This window comes from Balaenoptera musculus, chromosome 3 (assembly GCF_009873245.2).
Source record: "Balaenoptera musculus isolate JJ_BM4_2016_0621 chromosome 3, mBalMus1.pri.v3, whole genome shotgun sequence".
NCBI lineage: Eukaryota > Metazoa > Chordata > Mammalia > Artiodactyla > Balaenopteridae > Balaenoptera > Balaenoptera musculus.
In genome coordinates this window covers 160189319-160210939 of record NC_045787.1, presented here as the reverse complement: position 1 = coordinate 160210939, position 21621 = coordinate 160189319, and the positions used below count along the sequence as shown (strand labels likewise).

The window sequence follows — 21621 nt, the reverse complement described above, 5'->3', positions numbered from 1 at the left end:
TATGAATATTTATATAAGAGTTTAAGGCATATCAATGGTTGCTGGGGGCTAGGGGAAGGGGATAAATGGGAGTGACTTCTAATGGATATGGGGTTTCCTTTGGGGGTGCTGAGAAGATTCTGGAACTAGATAGATGGTGCTTGTACAACATCGTGAATGCATTTAATGCCACTGAATTGTATGCTATAAAATGGTTAAAATGGTAAATTTTATGTTATATGTATTTTACCAGAATAAAAAAATAAGAATAAAGTAGTAAATGCCCTCTTAAGCGGGCTCATGTCCTTGATCAAGCTCTGACAAGTTGAGAACAAAACAAAGTGGGGGAACCAGACACCTTGGTGACCAAAGGTTGCTTTCCCCAAACATCACTGGTTTCCAGAGTTTCTTGGCCTCCCTCCCTTGGAGTCACTTGTTTCTTTCCCTCACTTCTGGGTCAGCACCTGCCATAGGTCCCCAGGTAGCCCCCGTGGCCTCACTCATTCCTGATACCCTGAGATCCTAGAGGGGGTGAGTCAAAGTCAATGACTTGGAAACAAGAGCCCCCAAGAAAAGGCTGAATGGGTGAGACTGGGATCATGTGGGCTGTGGTCTCAACTTCCTGTAGCTCTCCAGCATCTAGTGCAAGTTTTTTCAATATTTGGTTCTGGATCATCCTTTGCTACGGATGCCCTGTAAGGTGTTTAACAGCATCCCTGGCGTCTACCAGCTGGATGCCAGTAGCTCCTGCTCAGTAGTGACAACCAAAAGTGTATCCAGACATTCTGACAGGTGTGAGGTGATACCTCACTGTAGTTTTGATTCGCATTTCTCTAATGATTAGTGATGTTGAGCATCCTTTCATGTGTTTGTTGGCAATCTGTATATCTTCTTCGGACAAATGTCTATTTAGGTCTTCTGCCCATTTTTGGATTGGGTTGTTTGTTTTTTTTTTTGATATTGAGCTGCATGAGCTGCTTGTATATTTTGGAGATTAATCCTTGTCAGTTGCTTCGTTTGCAAATATTTTCTCCCATTCTGAGGGTTGTCTTCTCGTCTTGTTTATGGTTTCCTTTGTTGTGCAAAAGCTTTTAAGTTTCATTAGGTCCCATTTATTTATTTATTTATTATTATTTTTTTAAAAAGACTAAGGTTTTTATTTATTTTTATTTATTTATTTAATTTTTATTTATTTATTTATTTATGGCTGTGTTGGGTCTTCGTTTCTGTGCGAAGGCTTTCTCTAGTTGTGGCAAGCGGGGGCCACTCTTCATCGCGGTGCGCGGGCCTCTCACTGTTGCGGCCCCTCCCGTTGCGGAGCACAGGCTCCAGATGCGCAGGCTCAGCAATTGTGGCTCACGGGCCCAGTTGCTCCGCGGCATGTGGGATCTTCCCAGACCAGGGCTCGAACCCGTGTCCCCTGCATTGGCAGGCGGATTCTCAACCACTGCGCCACCAGGGAAGCCCCCATTTATTTATTTTTGTTTTTATTTCCATTTCTCTAGGAGGTGGGTCAAAAAGGATCTTGCTGTGATTTATGTCATGCAGTGTTCTGACTATGTTTTCTTCTAAGAGTTTTATAGTGTCATTGCCAGTGTCCCCATGGCAGGCAAAGTCGCCTCCAGTTGAGAACCAATGATCTAAAGAGTACAGTTGTAATTCCTTAACTGCTCTTTCTCCCTGGATCTCAGTTCTTCCCCCTCTTCAACTGGCAAACACCTGTTCATCTTTAAGTCTAAGCTTAAATGCCACCTTCTCTGTGCAGCTTTCCTGGACATCTCTTCCCAAAACAGATTTAGTCACTCATTCCTGTGTGCTTCCAAAACAGTACTCCTGAGTAAGCTTAAAACTTCTTGAGTTTAACTCTTTCATGACCTTCATTACAATGTATCATGTTGGAGACACAACTGTCTTTGGCACTGGATTTCAGTTCTTGATGAGAGTAGCTACTCTTTATTGGACGTTGGCACCTGTGCTCGTATGTTTCTTATGAAATCTTTAATCCAATATTGTGAGGCACCTGCTATGATCCCTGTTTTACAGAAGTGGCAGCTGCCTCCCACAGAGGACACATCACTTGCCCAAGGGACCATGGCTCCTGAGTGGGGGAGCCAGGATCTAAACCTACATCAGAATAACCCCAAAGCCTATCTTTTCCTAAACTCTCTGTTATACTCATCACTTACTGGTGGCTGTTAATGAATGTCAGGGCTACTTCCATATATATCCATATATCCCCATATCCCCTTCCAGGACCAGGGACATGTTATATCCATTTATCCCTACTTCCATATATCCCCATATCCCCTTCCAGGACCAGGAACGTGTTAGCTTCACCATACCAGACCATTCCCATACTCCTTCCCTATATTAATAAAGATCACAAAAACCACAGCCACGAAGAAAGAAAGAGGTACTATAAGAAAACAAGAGCTCACCATGTCCTGGGAAGGTGGTCCAGGGCTGCATATATATCTTCTGGGATGATGGGGACACAGAAAACAGCTAAGATTGGTGTCTGTTCGTTCTGGAAAAAGGCAAAACTGTGGAGACAGTAAAAAGATTGATGGTTGTCAAGAGTTCAAGGAGAGAGCAGAAAGGATGATTAGGTGGAACTTGGGTTTTTTTTTTTTAAGGTGGTGAAACTCTTCTGTATGATACTATAATGGTGGATACATGACATGGTGCATTTGTCAAAACTCATAGGATGTACAGCACCAAGAGTGAACCCTATTGTAAACTGTGGGCATTGGTTAATACCAGTGTGTCAATATTGGTTTAACAGCTGTAACGCAGTTATCTCACTAACGCAGGATGTTAATAATAAGGGAATCTCTGTGGTGGGAGAGAGATGGTACATGGTAATTTTCTGCACTATCTGCTCAATTTTCTGTAAACCTAAAATTACTCTAAAAAAATCTACTAATTTTTTTAAAAAGAAAAACAAACAGTCATAGAACCACGGTGGGCATGGGAGTAGGACAACAGAGAGGTAGACTGAAGTGTCCTAGCACTGATCCACTAGGAGGACACGTAGTGGGTCCCTCTGTAAGTAAACTGAACAACCACAGAGAGAGTGTAATCTGGCAATCTTGCACTTAGAGGAGCCCACAGTAGGGCCAGCTCCCCACCCAGGAACTCAGGGACCTAGCCTGTCCATGGACAAATCCTGTCCTCCTATACCCCTGCAGCAGTTTTCCAACTTCAGCATTAGGGATTTTAGGGGCTGATAATTTTGGGGGGCTGGGGCTGTCCTGTGCATTATAAGATGCTGGGCAGCATTCCTGTCACCCACTAGATGTCAGCAGCACCTCCCAATTGTGACCATCAAAAGTACCCTCACACATTGTCAAATGACCCCTGGGAAGCAGAACCGCTTCTGGTTGAGAACCACAGACCAGGTCTGTGTCATCTCCATCTTGCCTTACCTGTCTGCCCCCATCCTGGCTCTCTCTTCTCACTGAAGCTGTTTAGGCTCCCCTCTCCGCATCCTCCCTCCCATCTCAGCCACCTCCTGCCTCCCTTTTTTCTCTTATTTTCATCTCTGACTCCTTACCATCACTGCATCTGTCCACCCTGGTGCTTCCCTGATACTTTATACCCTCAGAGTCGGGTGGTGATTGGAGCCTTCAGTCCTAAATCCTCTTGACTATCTCTTTTCTGTGCTTCCCCACAATCCTTTTACCATTGGTTTTTGGCCAGGACAGAGAGGAGAGAGAGGTTAAAATTCAGGCAGGTGTTCTGGGTAACTTGGTGTGGCAGCTCTTTTCTCTCTGCACCTTAGTTTTCTTACCTGTCCTGCAAAGCAATCATCACATTACCTTGAAGCTAGAAAGTAGAGCCCTGTCTACTGCTCCCACCCCATTCACACAAATTGCACAAGGAGTCGTATAAACAGGGTGGCTTCTCTGAGTCTGTGGCAGATACTGGTTCCCCGGGTCTCTCCTGCTCAAGTGGGAGGGAAGGAGGTTGATTCACCTAGGGCTCCAGGTTCTGCATTTGCTTCTGCCTCACTCCAGCAAGAGGCCCTGGTTTGGTGTTTCCCTTGAAGTGAGGGCTGCAAGGCAAGGGACATTCCAGCGCAGTAGGGGGATTTACTTGAGTCTGTCCTCCATTTTTTATACTGCCTCTGCTCCCTGCCTGTTGCCTTCTCTCACTGTGGTACCACTGCCTCTGCCTCTGCTACAGGTATGCTGGGACCCCGGGGAACACTGCGAGGCATCGGGCAACCCCAGGGAGACTCTGTCCTCACTTTCCTTCCCTCCCTACCTTCCAGGGGTGAGTTGATTACATGAGCTTCTCAGGGGCTTCAACAGAGTCTAACACTCTGCAATTTGGGATTTGGGGCTCTGGCTCCTAACTTTGGCAGGAAGGCAGCCTTTCTATTGCCTGTTGGGGCTGAGAAAACTACCCAATGTGCCTCTCCACCTTCATTCTTCCCCTTCCAGGTTATTTGCCCAATTAAATGTCTTTTTTTTTTAATTTAAATTATCACATAAATATTTGTTTCTTCTTATTAAATAATCGAAATGCTACAAATCGGGCTAAAAGTCATGCAATGGTCAGCCATGCTATTACCATGATGAATTTGATGGGCACCCTTACAGACCTTTGTATGCATGGGGCATGTGAACAAACACAATCCCATAAAATAAGAGTAGTATTGTGGAGTTTTGTTGTGCTTTTTGGGGTTTTGTTTTATTTTGGGGGTGAAATTCGCATAACATAAAATTAACCATTTTATAGTGAACAATTCAGTGGCATTTAGCACATTAACAATGTTGTTAAACCATCATGTTTATCTAGTTCTAGGACATTTTTATCATCCCCAAAATGGGAGATCCCATCCCATTAGCAGTCCTCCGCTGTCTGCTCACTAGCCCCAGATTAGCGGAAACCACTAATCTCCTTTTTTACCCTATGGATTTGCCTGTCCTGGACTTCTCGGAGAAATGGAATCATACAGTATGTAGCCTATGGGGTCTGGCTTTTTCACTCAGCATATTTTTGAGATTCATCCATCATGTAGCATGCGTCAGTGCTTCATTCCTTTTCATAGCTGAGTAATATTCCGTTGTATGGCTTGACCATATTTTGTTTATTCATTCACCCATTGATGGGCATTTAGGTTGTTTCTAACTTTTGGCTGTGTGGATAGTGCTGCTATGGATATTTGTGTACAAAGATTTAATTGAATTCTTTTTGTTTCTTTGGGGTATATTCCAAGGAGTGAAATTGCTGGGTCATATAGTAATTCTGTATTTAATTTTTTGGTGAACCACCGGACTGTTTTTCATACTATGTGTTTTAACACAGGTCTGATTGTCCTTTAGGTACCTTTCTGTAACTTGGGGCTTTTTTACACATCACTTTGGAGTGATATTCATGTTAGTTTATATAGTCCAAGGTTTCTCAGCCTTGGCAGTGTTGACATTTGGGGCTGGATCATCCTTTGCAGTGGGGGTTGTCTGAGCATTGCTGGACGTTTAACAGCATCCTTGGTCTCTATCCACTAGATGCCAGTAGCCTCCCCACCCCAGCCGTGGCAAAAATGTCTCCAGATATTGCCAAATATCCCCTCTTTGGCAACATCACCTCTAGGTGAGAACCACTGCTACAGAAACACCTCATTTTTATAAAATCAGTTTAATAAATCAATTTTATAAATATATTCAGTATACATTTCACTTCCAGTTTTTGTCCATTGTTAGGAATACATATCCTTGTATGCCTTCTACTACAAACAGGCATTATCTGATTCAAATACAAACGAGTAGTGAGATGATCATGTTGTAAAAAATATAATTCTTAAATTTAAGAAAAATTGCCAAGTTAAACTCCCAAGTGGCTGTGTTAATTTACACTCTGAGCACTTGTGTGTCAGAAGATCTGCTTCCCCACACCCTTACTAATGCTTGACAGTATGAAACTTAATTTTGCTGACATGGTTGTCAAGTGGCCAAGTGGTTTCCCACTGTCACTCTAAACTGCATTTCCCTAAATACTAATGGGGTTGAAAAATCTCCATTGGTTTTTTTTTTCTATTTTTTATTTAAATTTTATATTGGAATACATTTGATTTACAATGTTGTGTAAGTTCCAGGTGCATAGTAAAGTGATTTAGTTATACATATACATATGTCTATTCTTTTTCAGATTCTTTCCCCATATAGGTTATTATAGAGAATTGGGTAGAGATCCCTGTGCTATACAGTAAGTCACTGTTGATTATTTTATATATAGTAGTGTGTATATGTTAATCCCAAACTCCTAATTTATTCCTGCCCCCTCCTTTCCCCTTTGTTAGCCATAAATTTGTTCATAAATTTGTTCTCTAAGTCTGAGTCTGTTTCTATTTATAAATAAGTTCATTTGTATCATTTTTTTTTAGATTCCACATATAAGTGATATCATATGATATTTGTCTTTCTTCACTCAGTATGACAATCTCTAGTTACATCCATGTTGCTGAAAATATCATTATATCATTCTTTTTTTAGGACTGAGTAGTATTCCATTGTATATATGTACAACATTTTCTTTATCCATTCACCTGTCATTGGACATGTAGGTTTTTTCCATGTCTTGGCTATTGTGAATAGTGCTGCAGTGAACACTGGGGTGCATGTATCTTTTCAAATTATGGTTTTCTCTGGATATATCCCTAGGAGTGGGATTGCAGGACCATATAGTAGCTCTAGTTTTAGTTTTTTAAGGAACTTCCATACTGTTCTCCATACTGGCTATATCAATTTACATTTCAACCAACAGCGTAGGAGTGTTCCCTTTTCCCCACACCTTCTCCAGCATTTATTGTTTGCAGGATTATTTAAAAACATCTTTATTGAAGTAAAATTGCTTTACATTGTTGTGTTAGTTGCTGCTGTATAACAAAGTGAATCACCCATACGTATACATATATCCCCATATCCCCTACCTCTTGTGTCTCCCTCCCACCCTCCCTATCCCACCCCTCTAGGTGGTCACAAAGCACCGAGCTGATCTCCCTGTGCTATGCGGCTGCTTCCCACTAGCTATCTATTTTACGTTTGGTAGTGTATATATGTCAGTGCCACTCTCTCACTTTGTCTCAGCTTACCCTTTCCCCTCCCCGTGTCCTCAAGTCCATTCTCTACATCTGTGTCTTTATTTCTGTCCTGTCCCTAGGTTCTTCAGAATGCCCCCTCTTTTTTTTAGATTCCATATATATGTGCTAGCATACAGTATTTGTCTTTCTCTTTCTGACTTACTTCACTCTATATGACAGACTCTAGGTCCATCCACCTCATTACAAAGAACTCAATTTTGTTTCATTTTATTGCTGTGTAATATTCCATTGTATATATGTTCCGTATCTTCTTTATCCATTCATCTGTCAATAGACACTTAGGTTGCTTCCATGTCCTGCCTATTGTAAGTAGTGTGCAATGAACATTGTGGTACATGACTTTTTTTGAATTATGGTTTTCTCAGGGTATATGCCCAGTAGTGGGATTGCTGGATCATATGGTAGTTCTATTTTTAGTTTCTTAAGGAACCTCCGTACTGTTCTCCATAGTGGCTGTATCAATTTACATTGTTTGTAGACTGTTTGATGATGGCCATTCTGACTGGTGTGAGGTGATACCTTATAGTAGTTTTGATTAGCATTTCTCTAATAATTAGTGATATTGAGCATGTTTTCATGTGCTTTTTGACCATCTGTATGTCTTATTTGGAGAAATGTCTATTTAGGTCTTCTGCCCAATTTTTGATTGGGTTGTTTGTTTTTTTACTATTGAGCTGCATGAGCTGTTTGTATATTTTGGAGATTAATACTTTATCAGTCACATCATTTGCAAATGTTTTCTCCCATTCTGAGAGTTGTCTTTTTCTTTTGTTTATGGTTTCCTTTGCTGTGCAAAAGATTTTAAGTTTAATTAGTTGGCATTTATTTATTTTTGTTTTTATTTTTATTACTCTAGGAGGTGGATTAAAAAAGACCTTGCTGACCTACTCACCACAACAATATAGCATGCTGAAGTGTCTCCTCACACTCAGCCAATGCCTTCCACTTCCCACCTTTTTGAGGCAGGTTTTCTGTCATTTCATTTTGGATCCTGGACTTCGTCATTGAGTATGGACCTCTGTAATGGTGCTTGTGTGCACACAGCTGGGACCTAGTGACCTTCTTCCTTATTTGGGTCAGGGTAGCTGAGTCAGGAGCAAGGAATTCCAAACATGGTGTGAACACAGAAAAGGAAACTATCAACAAGACAAAAAGACAACCCTCAGAATGGGAGAAAATATTTGCAAACAAAGCAACTGACAAAGGATTAATCTCCAAAATATACAAGCAGCTCATGCAGCTCAATATCAAAAACACAAACAACCCAATTCAAAAATGGGCAGAATATCTAAAGAGACATAATATTTCTCCAAAGAAGATATACAGATTGCCAACAAACACATGAAAGGATGCTCAACATCATTAATCATTAGAGAAATGCAAATCAAAACTACAATGAGATATTACCTCACACCAGTCAGAATGGCCATCATCAAAAAATCTAGAAACAATAAATGCTGGAGAGGGTGTGGAGAAAAGGGAACCATCTGGCACTGTTGGAGGGAATGTAAATTGATACAGCCACTATGGAGAACAGTATGGAGGTTCCTTAAAAAACTAAAAATAGAACTACCATACGATCCAGCAATCCCACTACTGGGCATATACCCTGAGAAAACCATAATTCAAAAAGAGTCATGTACCACAATGTTCATTGCAGCTCTATTTACAATAGCCAGGACATGGAGGCAACCTAAGTGTCCATCAACAGATGAATGGATAAAGAAGATGTGGCACATATATACAATAGAATATTAATCAGCCATGAAAAGAAATGAAATGGAGGTATTTGTAGTGAGGTGGATGGACCTAGAGTCTGTCATACGGAGTGAAGTAAGTCAGAAAGAGAAAAACAAATACCGTATGCTAACACATATATATGGAATCTAAAAAAAGGTCATGAAGAACCTAGGGTCAGGACGGGAATAAAGACCTACTAGAGAATGGACTTGAGGATATGGTGAGGGGGAAGGGTAAACTGGGACAAAGTGAGAGAGTGGCATGTACATATATACACTACCAAATGTAAAACCAATAGCTAGTGGGAAGCAGCTGCATAGCACAGGGAGCTCAGCTCAGTGCTTTTTGACCACCTAGAGAGGTGTGATGGGGAGGGTGGGAGGGAGGGAGATGCAAGAGGAAGAGATATGGGGATATATGTATATGTATAGCTGATTCACTTTGTTATGAAGCAACAACTAACACACCATTGTAAAGCAATTATACCCTAATAAAGATGTTTAAAAAAATACATCTACATGTGGAACAACTCCTACGGAACACTTACTGAATGCTGGCAGAAGACCTCAGACTTCCCAAAAGGAAAGAAACTCCCCATGTACCTGGGTAGGGCAAAAGAAAAAAGGAAAAACAGAGATAAAAGAATAGGTATGGGACCAGCATCTCTGGGAGGGAACTGTGAAGGAAGAAAAGTTTCCACACACTAGGAAGCCCCTTCACTGGTGGAGAAGGGGATGGGTTGGGGGGAAGCTTTGGAGCCACAGAGAAGAGCGCACCAACAGGGGTGTAGAGGGCAAAGTGGAGAGATTCCCGCAGAGAGGATTGGTGCCAACCAGCACTCACCATACTGAGAGGCTTGTCTGCTCACCCGCTGGGGAGGATGGGAGCTGGGAGCTGAGGCGTTGGCTTCTGAGGTCATATCCCAGGGAGAGGACTGGGGTTGACTGCATGAACACAGCCTGAAGAGGGCTAGTGCACCACAGCTAGTCGGGAGGGAGTACAGAAGAAAACTCTGGAACTGGCTAAGAGGCAAGAGACAATTGTTTCTGGGTATGTGAGGAGAGGGGATACAGAGCACCACCTAAACGTGCTCTAGAGACGGGCGCAAGCCGTGGCTATCAGCACGGACACCAGAGACGGGCATGAAACACTAAGGCTGCTGCTGCAGCAACCAAGAATCTTGTGTACAAGCACAGGTCACTATCTACAGCCCCCCTCCTGGGAGACTGTGCAGCCCGCCACTGCCAGGGTCCCGTGACCCAGCGACAACTTCCCCGAGAGAACACACAGCGCGACTCAGGCTGTTACAACGTTACGCTGGTCTCTGCTGCCACAGGCTCGCCCAGCATTCTGTACCCTTCCCTTCCCCCGGCCTGAGTGAGCCAGAGCCCCCAAATCAGCGGCTCTTTAACCCCCTCCTGTCTGGGTGAAGAAGGGACACCAGAGGGCAACCTACATGCAGAGGCGGGACCAAACACAAAGCTGAACCCCAGGAGCTGTGCGAACAAAGAAGAGAAAGGGCAATTTCTCCGTGAGCCTCAGGAGCAGTGAATTAAATCTCCACAATCAACTTGATGTACCCAGTATCTGTGCAATAACTGAATAGAAAATGAGTCATCCCAAAATCGAGGCAGTGGACATTGTGAGCAACTGTAGACTTGGCTTTTGCTTTCTGCATCTAATTTGTTTCTAGTTTCATGTTTATCTTACTTTAGTATTTAGAGCTCAGTTTCATTGTTTATTGATTAGGTTGCTCTCTTCCTTTTTTAAAATATATATATATATGTTTTTTTCCTTTTTCTTTTTTTGTGAGAGTGTATTTGTATGCTCCTTTGTGTAATTTTGTCTGAATAAGCTTGCTTTTAGCATTTGTCCCAGGATTCCGTCTTTCCATTATTTTTTTTAGTATAATTTTTAGTACTTGTTATCATTGGTGGATTTGTTTATTGGTTTGGTTGCTTTCTTCCTTTTTTAAAAATTACTTAAAAATTTTTTATGTTAATATTTTTTTAATTTTTAATTTTAATAATTTTATTTATTCCTTTTATTTTTCTTTATTTCTTTATTTTCTTATTTTCTCCCTTTTCTTCTGAGACGTGTGGCTGAAATGGTTTTCTTGCACCAGTCAGGTGTCAGGCCTGAGCCTCTGAGGTGGGAGAGCTGAAATCAGGACCTTGGTCCACCAGAGACCTCCCGGCCCCTCGTGATATCAATCAGGGAGAGCTCTCACAGATATCTCTGTTTCAACGCTAAGACCCAGCTGCACTCAGTGACCAGCAAGCTCCAGGGCTGGACCCCCTATGACAAACCACTAGCAAGACAGGAACACAAACCCACCCATTAGCAGAGAGTTTGCCTAAAATCATAATAAGTTCACAGAGACACAAAAACACACCACTGCACACAGTCCTGCCCACCAGAAAGACAAGATCCAGCCTCATCCACCAGAACATGGGCACAAGTCCCCTCCACCAGGAAGCCTACACAACCCACTGAATGAACCTTACCCACTGGGGGCAGACACCAAAAACAATAGGAACTACAAACCTGCAGCCTGCAAAAAGGAGACCCCAAACAGTGAGTTAAGCAAAATGAGAAGACAGAGAGACACACAGCAGATGAAGGAGCAAGGTAAAAACCCACCAGACCAAACAAATGAAGAGGAAATAGACAGTCTACCTGAAAAAAGAATTCAGAGTAATGATAGTAAAGATGACCCAAAATCTTGGAAACAGAATGGAGAAAATACAAGAAACGTTTAAGAAGGACGTAGAAGAACTAATGAGCAAACTAACAGTGATGAACAGCACAATAAATGAAATTTAAAATTCTCCAGAAGGAATCAATAGCAGAAAAACTGAGGCAGAAGGGCAGATAAGTGACGTGGAAGATAAAATAGTGGAAATAACTACTGCAGAGCAGAATAAAGGAAAAAGAATGAAAATAATTGAGGACAGTCTCAGAGACCTCTGGGAAAACATTAAACGTACCAACATTCAAATTATAGGGGTCCCAGAAGAGAAAGAGAAAAAGAAAGGGACTGAGAAAATATTTGAATAAATTAGAGTTGAAAAGTTCCCTAATATGGGAAAGGAAATAGTTAATCAAGTCCAGGAAGCACAGAGAGTCCCATACAGAAAGAATCCAAAGAGAAACACGCCAGGACACATATTAATCCAACTATCAAAAATTAAATACAAAGCAAAAATATTAAAAGCATCAAGGGAAAAGCAACAAATAACATACAAGAGAATCCCCATAAGGTTAACAGCAGATCTTTCAGCAAAAACTCTGCAAGCCAGAAGGGAGTGGCAGGACATATTTGAAGAGATGGAAGGGTAAAACCTACAACCAAGATTATTCTGCCCAGCAAGGATCTCATTCAGATTCGAAGGAGAAATTAAAACCTTTACAGACCAGCAAAAGCTAAGAGAATTCAGCACCACCAAACCAGCTTTAGAACAAATGCTAAAGGAACTTCTCTAGGCAGGAAACACAAGAGAAGGAAAAGACCTAAAATAACAAACCCAAACAATTAAGAAAATGGGAATAGGAACGTACATACATATTGATAATTACCTTAAATGTAAATGCTCCAACCAAAAGACACAGACTGGCTGAATGGATACAAAAACAAGACCCGTATATATGCTGTCTACAAGAGACCCACTTCAGACCTAGGGACACATACAGACTGAAAGTGAGGGGATGGAAAAAGATATTCCATGCAAATGGAAATCAAAAGAAAGCTAGAGTAGCAATTCTCATATCAGACAAAATAGACTTTAAAATAAAGACTATTACAACAGACAAAGAAGGACACTACATAATTATCAAGGAATAAACCCAAGAAGAAGGTATAACAATTGTAAATATTTATGTACCCAGCACAGAAGCACCTGAATACTTAAGGTAAATGCTAACAGCCACAAAAATGGAAATTGACAGTAACACAATAATACTAGGGGACTTAAACACCTCACTATCACCAATGAACAGATCATCCAAAATGAAAATAAATAAGGAAAACAAGCTTTAAATGACACATTTTCAACAAGGATTTAATTGATATTTATAGGACATTCCATCCAAAAACAACAGTATACACTTTCTTCTCAAGGGCTCATAGAACATTCTCCAGGCTAGAACATATCTGGGGTCACAAATCAACCTTTGGTAAATTTAAGAAAATTGAAAGTGTATCAAGTATCTTTTGAGAACACAACACTATGAGACTAGATATCAATTATGGGGAAAAAATCTGTAAGAAATACAAACACATGGAAGCTAAACAATACACTACAAAATAACTAAGAGATCACTGATGAAATCAAAGAGGAAATCAAAAAATACCTAGAAACAAATGACAATGAAAACACGATGACATAAAACCAATGGGATGCAGCAAAAGCAGTTCTAAGAGGGAAGCTTATAGCAATGCGATGCTACCTCAAGAAACAAGAAAAATCTCAAATAAACAAACAAACCAAATGCTTAAAGCAATTAGAGAAAGAAGAACAAAATAACCCCAAAGTAGCAGAAGGAAAGAAATCATAAAGATCAGATAAAAAATAAATGAAGAAAGCAATAGCAAAGATCTATAAAACTAAAAGCTGGTGCTTTGAGAAGAGAAAGAAAATTGATAAACCATTAGCCAGAGTCATCAAGAAAAAAAGGGAGAAGACTCAAATCAACAGAATATGAAATGAAAAAGGAGAAGTAACAACTGACACTGCAGAAATACAAAGGATCATGAGAGATTACTACAAGCAACTATATGCCAATAAAATGGACAACCTGGAAGAAATGGACAAACTCTTAGAAAATGCACAACTTTTTGAGACTAAACCAGTAATAAATAGAAAATATAAACAGACCAATCACAAACATTGAAATTGAAACTGTGATTAAAAATCTTCCAACAAACAAAAGCCCAGAACCAGATAGCTTCACAGGCGAATTCTATCAAACATTTAGAGAAGAGCTAACACCTACCCTCTCAAACTATTCCAAAATATAGCAGAAGGAGGAACACTCCCAAACTCACTCTACGAAGTCACCATCACCCTGATACAAAAATCAGACGAAGATGTCACAAAAAAAGAAAACTACAGGCCAATATCACTGATGAACAAACATGCAAAAATCCTCAATGAAATACTAACACACAGAATCCAACAGCACATTAAAGGATCATACACCATGATCAAGTGGGGTTTATCCCAGGAATGCAAGGATTCTTCAATATATGCAAATCAATCAATGTGATACGCCAAATTAGCAAATTGAAGGAGAAAAACCATATGATCATCTAAATAGATGCAGAAAAAGCTTTTGACAAAATTCAACACACATTTATGATAAAAACTCTCCAGAAAGTAGGCATAAAGGGAACCTACTTCAACATGATAAAGGTCATATATGTGAAACCAACAGCCAACATCGTTCTAAATGTTGAAAAACTCACACCATTTCCTCTAGGATTAGGAACAAGACAAGGTTGCCCACTCTCACCACTATTATTCAACATAGTTTTGCAAGTTTCAGCCACAGCAATCACAGATGAAAAAGAAATAAAAGGAATCCAAATCGAAAAAGAAGTAAAACTGTCATTGTTTGCACATGACAGGGCACTATACGTAGAGAATCCTAAACATACCACCAGAGAACTACTAGAGCTAATCAATGTATAAGGTAGAGTAGCAGAATACAAAATTAATGCACAGAAATCTCTTGCATTCCTATACAGTAATGATGAAAAATCTGAAAGAGAAATTAAGGAAGCACTCCCATTTACCATTGCAAGAAAAAGAATAAAATACCTAGGAATAAACCTACCTAAGGAGACAAAAGACTTGTATTCAGAACACTATAAGACACTGATGAAAGAAATTAAAGATGATACAAATAAATGGAGAGATATACTATGTTCTTGGATAGGAAGAATCAACATTGTGAAAATGACTATACTACCCAAAGCAATCTACAGATTCAATGCAATCCCGATAAAACTACCAAGGCATTTTTCACAGAACTAGAGGAAAAATTTTCACAATTCGTATTGAAACACAAACGACCCCAAAAGGCAAAGCAATCTTGAGAAAGAAAAACGGAGGTGGAAGAATCAGGCTCCCTGACTTCAGACTATACTACAAAGCTACAATAATCAAGACAGTATGGTTCTGGCACAAAAACAGAAATATAGATAAACGGAACAGGATAGAAAGCCCAGAGGTAAACCCGAGCACATATGGTCACCATATCTTTGATAAAGGGGGCAAGAATATACAATGGAAAAAGACAGCCTCTTCAATAAGTGGTGCTGGGAAACTGGACAGCTACATGTAAAAGAATGAAATTAGAACACTCCCTAACACCATACACAAAAATAAACTCAAAATGGATTAAAGACCTAAGTGTAATGCCAGACACTATAAAACTCTTAGAGGAAAACATAAGCAGAACCCTATATGACATAAATCACAGCAAGATCCTTTTTGACCCACCTCCTAGAGAAATGGAAATAGAAACAAAAATAAACAAATGGGACCTAATGAAACTTAAAAGCTTTTGCACAGGAAAGGAAACCATAAACAAAACGAAAGACAGCCCTCAGAATGGCAGAAAATCTTTGCAAATGAAGCAACTGACAAAGGATTAATCTCCAAAATATACAAGCAGCACATGCAGCTCAATATCAAAAAAACAAACAACCCAATCCAACAATGGGCAGAAGACCTAAATAGACATTTCTCCAAAGAAGATATACAGATTGCCAACAAACACATGAAAGGATGCTCAACATCACTAATCATTAGAGAAATGCAAATCAAAACTACAATGAGGTATCACCTCACACCAGTCAGAATGGCCATCATCAAAAAATCTACAAACAATAAATGCTGGAGAGGGTGTGGAGAAAATGGAACCTTCTTGTACTGTTGGTGGGAATGTAAATTGATACAGCCACTACGGAGAACAGTATGGAGGTCCCTTAAAAAACTAAAAATAGTGAAAGCTTCAAGATGGCGGAAGAGTAAGACATGGAGATCACCTTCCTCCCCACAAATACATCAGAAATACACCTACATGTGGAACAACTCCTACAGAACACGTACTGAACACAGGCAGAAGAACTCAGACTTCCCAAAAGGCAAGAAACCCCCCACGTACCTGGGTAGGGCAAAAGAAAAAAGAAATAACAGAGACAAAAGAATAGGGTCGGGACATGCACCAGTGGAAGGGAGCTGTGAAGGAGGAAAGGGGTCCACACATTAGGAAGGCCCTTCCCAGGCGGAGACTGCGGGTCGCGGAGCGGGGAAGCTTTGGAGCCACGGAGGAGAGTGCAGCAACAGGGGTGCGGAGGGCAAAGCAGAGAGATTCCTGCAGAGAAGATAGGTGCCGGCCAGTACTCACCAGCCCAAGAGGCTTGTCTGCTCACCCGCCCAGGTAGGTGGGGCCTGGGAGCTAAGGCTCAGGCTTTGGAGGTCAGATCCCAGGGAGAGGACTGGGGCTGGCTGCGTGAACACAGCCTGAAGGGGGCTAGTGCGCCACAGCTAGCCAGGAGGGAGTCCGGGAAAAGATCTGGACCTGCGGAACAGGCAAGAGACTTTTCCTTGCCTCTTTGTTTCCTGGTGCGTGAGGAGAGGAGATTAACAGCGTAGCTTAAAGAGCTTCAGAGACGGGGGCAAGCTGCGGATATTAGCGCAGACCACAGAGACGGGCATGAGACGCTAAGGCTGCTACTGCAGCCAGCAAGAAGCCTGTGTGCAAGCACAGGTCACTATCCACACCTCCCATCCCGGGAGCCTGTGCAGCCTGCCACTGCCAGGGTCCCGTGATCCAGGGACAACTTCCCCGGGAGAACGCACGGTGCGCCTAAGCCTGGTGCAACGTCATGCCGGCCTCTGCCGCCGCAGGCTCGCCCCGCACCCGTACCCCTCCCTCCCCGCGGCCTGAGTGAGCCAGAGCCCCCCAATCAGCTGCTCCTTTAACCCCGTCCTGTCTGAGCAAAGAACAGACGCCCTCAGGCGACCTACACGCAGAGGGGAGCCAAATGCAAAGCTGAACTCCAGGAGATGTGCAAACAAAGAGAAAGGGAAATCTCTCCCAGCAGCCTCAGGAGCAGCAGATTAAATCTCCACAATCAACTCGACGTACTGTGCATCTGTGGAATAACTGAATAGACAACGAATCATCCCAAATTGAGGAGGTGGACTTTGGGAGCAACAGTATATATATATAATTTTTTTCCCTTTTTCTCTTTTTCTGAGTGTGTATGTGTATGCTTCTGTGTGTGATTTTGTCTGTATAGCTTTGCTTTTACCATTTGTCCTAGGGTTCTGTCTGTCCGTTTTTGGTTTGTTTTTTTTTTTACTGTAGTTTGTAGCACTTGTTATCATTGGTGGATTTGATTTTTTTTTTTTTGGTACAATGCTTTTTATTTTTTTATTTTTATTTTTTTACATGCTTATTATTTTTATGAGACTTTGATAGTTCTTTACTATAAGGAGAATATTTTTGAATAGTAAAAAACATATGAATACTCAAATATATGATATGCGTTTTCCCTCTGTATAGGTACAGCTGTGGGGTTTTTTTTGTTTTTTTTTTCCACACACACACACTGTATTTTATTTTTACAAGAGATAAATAGACTGACACCCAGCATTGTACATGGATGACCACAACAAAAGAAACAATGATTGCAATTACCAAACATGAAACACACTCATACTGTGTCATAATATTGACATTCAGTCCAGTAATCCTCCACTGTAACAGCTCCTTTACTTTGCAGTGAAAATTGATTTGTATATTCTTTGCCTCTGAGTCCTTGTGGGATTTTTTTTTTTAATTCAGACAGAAAGTCACAAAAATTATACTCATCCTCATCAGTTCACTCAGTCCCATGTAATTAATTTATTTTTCATCTTGATCTTTTGTTAGCACTTTTATGAGTTCATCAGTTTTTCATTAGAGTTCTGAAAATGCTTATTCATTCAGTTCAGCAGTACAGTCAGTTACCAGAAACCTGTACTTGTCAGAGTCTTTTCCATGAATTTCTTGAAGATGAAAGCCTTTTATAGGAACATATTTGCAAAAGCATCAGAGTACACCGAGAACTGTCTGTAAATGACAAAAGACTTAAAAATGACCACTGTTAAAGATTTGATGAAAGTTCATAATAATGCAGTTGACAAGAAAATTAGTTATTTCTGAGATATACATTTTAAAGTAATAACTAGGATTATTACTTACAACATTATACCAGAGCATATAAGATTTTTAGAAATTTCATGTAATGTCTGAAACATTTATATTAACATATTTCCATACCTATTTCCATACAAAAACAAATATAAGATTTTTAGAAATTTCATGTAACGTCTGAAACATTTATATTAACATATTTCCATACATATTTCCATACAAATACAAATATAAGATTTTTAGAAATTTCATGTAATGTCTGAAACATTTATATTAACATATTTCCATACAAATAACCCAATGAAAGTTTAGTATTAGTTGATTTGTTTGTTTGTTTTTTTATACTGCAGGTTCTTATTAGGCATCAATTTTATACACATCAGTGTATACATGTCAATCCCAATCGCCCAATTCAGCACACCACCATCCCCACCCCACCGCAGTTTTCCCCCTTGGTGTCCATATGTCCATTCTCTACATCTGTGTCTCAACTTCTGCCCTGCAAACCGGCTCATCTGTACCATTTTTCTAGGTTCCACATACATGCGTTAATATACGATATTTGTTTTTCTCTTTCTGACTTACTTCACTCTGTATGACAGTCTCTAGATCCATCCACTTCTCAACAAATGACTCAATTTCGTTCCTTTTTATGGCTGAGTAATATTCCACTGTATATATGTACCACAACTTCTTTATCCATTCGTCTGTTGATGGGCATTTAGGTTGCTTCCATGACCTGGCTATTGTAAATAGTGCTGCAATGAACATTCGGGTGCATGTGTCTTTTTGAATTACGGTTTTCTCTGGGTATATGCCCAGTAGTGGGATTGCTGGGTCATATGGTAATTCTATTTTTAGTTTTTTAAGGAACCTCCATATTGTTCTCCATAGTGGCTGTATCAATTTACATTCCCACCAACAGTGCAAGAGGGTTCCCTTTTCTCCACACCCTCTCCAGCATTTGTTGTTTGTAGATTTTCTGATGATGCCCATTCTAACAGGAGTGAGGTGATACCTCATTGTAGTTTTGATTTGCATTTCTCTAATAATTAGTGATGTTGAGCATCTTTTCATGTGCTTCGTGGCCGTCTGTATGTCTTCTTTGGAGAAATGTCTATTTAGGTCTTCTGCCCATTTTTGGATTGGGGTGTTTGTTTCTTTAATATTGAGCTGAATGAGCTGTTTATATATTTTGGAGATTAATCCTTTGTCCGTTGATTCGTTTGCAAATATTTTCTCCCATTCTGAGGGTTGTCTTTTCATCTTGTTTATGGTTTCTTTTGCTGTGCAAAAGCTTTGAAGTTTCATTAGGTCCCATTTGTTTATTTTTGTTTTTATTTCCATTACTCTAGGAGGTGGATCAAAAAAGATCTTGCTGTGATTTATGTCAAAGAGTGTTCTTCCTATGTTTTCCTCTAAGAGTTTTATAGTGTCCAGTCTTATATTTAGGTCTCTAATCCATTTTGAGTTTATTTTTGTGTATGGTGTTAGGGAGTATTCTAATTTCATTCTTTTACACGTAGCTGTCCAGTTTTCCCAGCACCACTTATTGAAGAGACTGTCTTTTCTCCATTGTATATCTTTGCCTCCTTTGTCATACATTAGTTGACCATAGGTGCGTGGGTTAATCTCTGGGCTTTCTATCTTGTTCCATTGATCTATGTTTCTGTTTTTGGGCCAGTACCATATTGTCTTGATTACTGTAGCTTTGTAGTATAGTCTGAAGTCAGGGAGTCTGATTCCTCCAGCTCCATTTTTTTGCCTCAAGACTGCTTTGGCTTTTCGGGGTCTTTTGTGTCTCCATACAAATTTTAAGATGATTTGTTCTAGCTCCGTAAAAAATGCCATTGGTAATTTGATAGGGATTGCATTGAATGTGTAGATTGCTTTGGGTAGTATACTCATTTTCACAATGTTGATTCTTCCAATCCAAGAACATGGTATATCTCTCCATCTGTTGGTATCATCTTTAATTTCTTTCATCAGTGTCTTATAGTTTTCTGCATACAGGTCTTTTGTCTCCCTAGGTAGGTTTATTCCTAGGTATTTTATTCTTTTTGTTGCAATGGTAAATGGGAGTGTTTCCATAATTTCTCTTTCAGATTTTTCATCATTAGTGTATAGGAATGCAAGAGATTTCTGTGCATTCATTTTGTATCCTGCAACTTTACCATATTCATTAATTAGCTCTAGCAGTTTTCTGGTGGCAGTTTTAGGATTCTCTATGTATAGTATCATGTCATCCGCAAACAGTGACAGTTTTACTTCTTCTTTTCCAATTTGTATTCCTTTTATTTCTTTTTCTTCTCTGATTGCCGTGGCTAGGACTTCCAGAACTATGTTGAATAATAGTGGTGAGAGTGGACATCCTTGTCTCGTTCCTGATCTTAGAGGAAATGCTTTCAGTTTTTCACCATTGAGAATGATGTTTGCTGTGGGTTTGTCATATATGGCCTTTATTATGTTGAGGTAGGTTCCCTCTACGCCCACTTTCTGGAGAGTTTTTATCATAAATGGGTGTTGAATTTTGTCAAAAGCTTTTTCTGCATCTATTGAGATGATCATATGGTTTTTATTCTTCAATTTGTTAATATGGTGTATCACATTGATTGATTTGTGTATATTGAAGAATCCTTGCATCCTTGGGATAAATCCCACTTGATCGTGGTGTATGATTCTTTTAATGTGTTGTTGGATTCTGTTTGCTAGTATTTTGTTGAGGATTTTTGCATCTCTATTCATCAGTGATGTTGGTCTGTAATTTTCTTTTTTTGTAGTGTCTTTGTCTGGTTTTGGTATCAGGGTGATTGTGGCCTCATAGAATGAGTTTGGGAGTGTTCCTTCCTCTGCAATTTTTTGGAAGAGTTTGAGAAGGATAGGTGTTAGCTCTTCTCTAAATGTTTGATAGAATTCACCTGTGAAGCCATCTGGTCCTGGACTTTTGTTTGTTGGAAGATTTTTAATCACAGTTTCAATTTCATTACTTGTGATTGGTCTGTTCATATTTTCTGTTTCTTCCTGGTTCAGTCTTGGAAGGTTATACCTTTCTAAAAATTTGTCCATTTCTTCCAGGTTGTCCATTTTATTGGCATAAAGTTGCTTGTAGTAGTCTCTTAGGATGCTTTGTATTTCTGCGGTGTCTGTTGTAACTTCTCCTTTTTCATTTCTGATTTTATTGATTTGAGTCCTCTCCCTCTTTTTCTTGATGAGTCTGGCTAATGGCTTATCAATTTTGTTTATCTTCTCAAAGAACCAACTTTTAGTTTTATTGATCTTTGCTATTGTTTTCTTTGTTTCTATTTCATTTATTTCTGCTCTGATCTTTATGATTTCTTTCCTTCTGCTAACTTTGGGTTTTGTTTGTTCTTCTTTCTCTAGTTTCTTTAGGTGTAAGGTTAGATTGTTTACTTGAGATTTTTCTTGTTTCTTTAGGTAGGCTTGTATAGCTATAAACTTCCCTCTTAGAACTGCTTTCACTGCATCCCATAGGTTTTGGGTCTTCGTGTTTTCATTGTCATTTGTCTCTAGGTATTTTTTTATTTCCTCTTTGATTTCTTCAGTGATCTCTTGGTTATTTA

General features: G+C 39.9%; 1 protein-coding gene across 1 annotated transcript in view; it reads left to right on the top strand.

Annotated features, from left to right (window-relative positions):
- The first annotated feature begins 667 nt into the window (after positions 1 to 667).
- LOC118892610 (60S ribosomal protein L5-like) overlaps positions 668 to 21621 on the top strand; it is a 33140-nt gene continuing 12186 nt past the window's right edge. Inside the window, 1 exon segment of the mRNA XM_036847352.1 lies at positions 668 to 751. Within this exon segment, the coding sequence (XP_036703247.1) occupies positions 668 to 751 (84 nt within the window).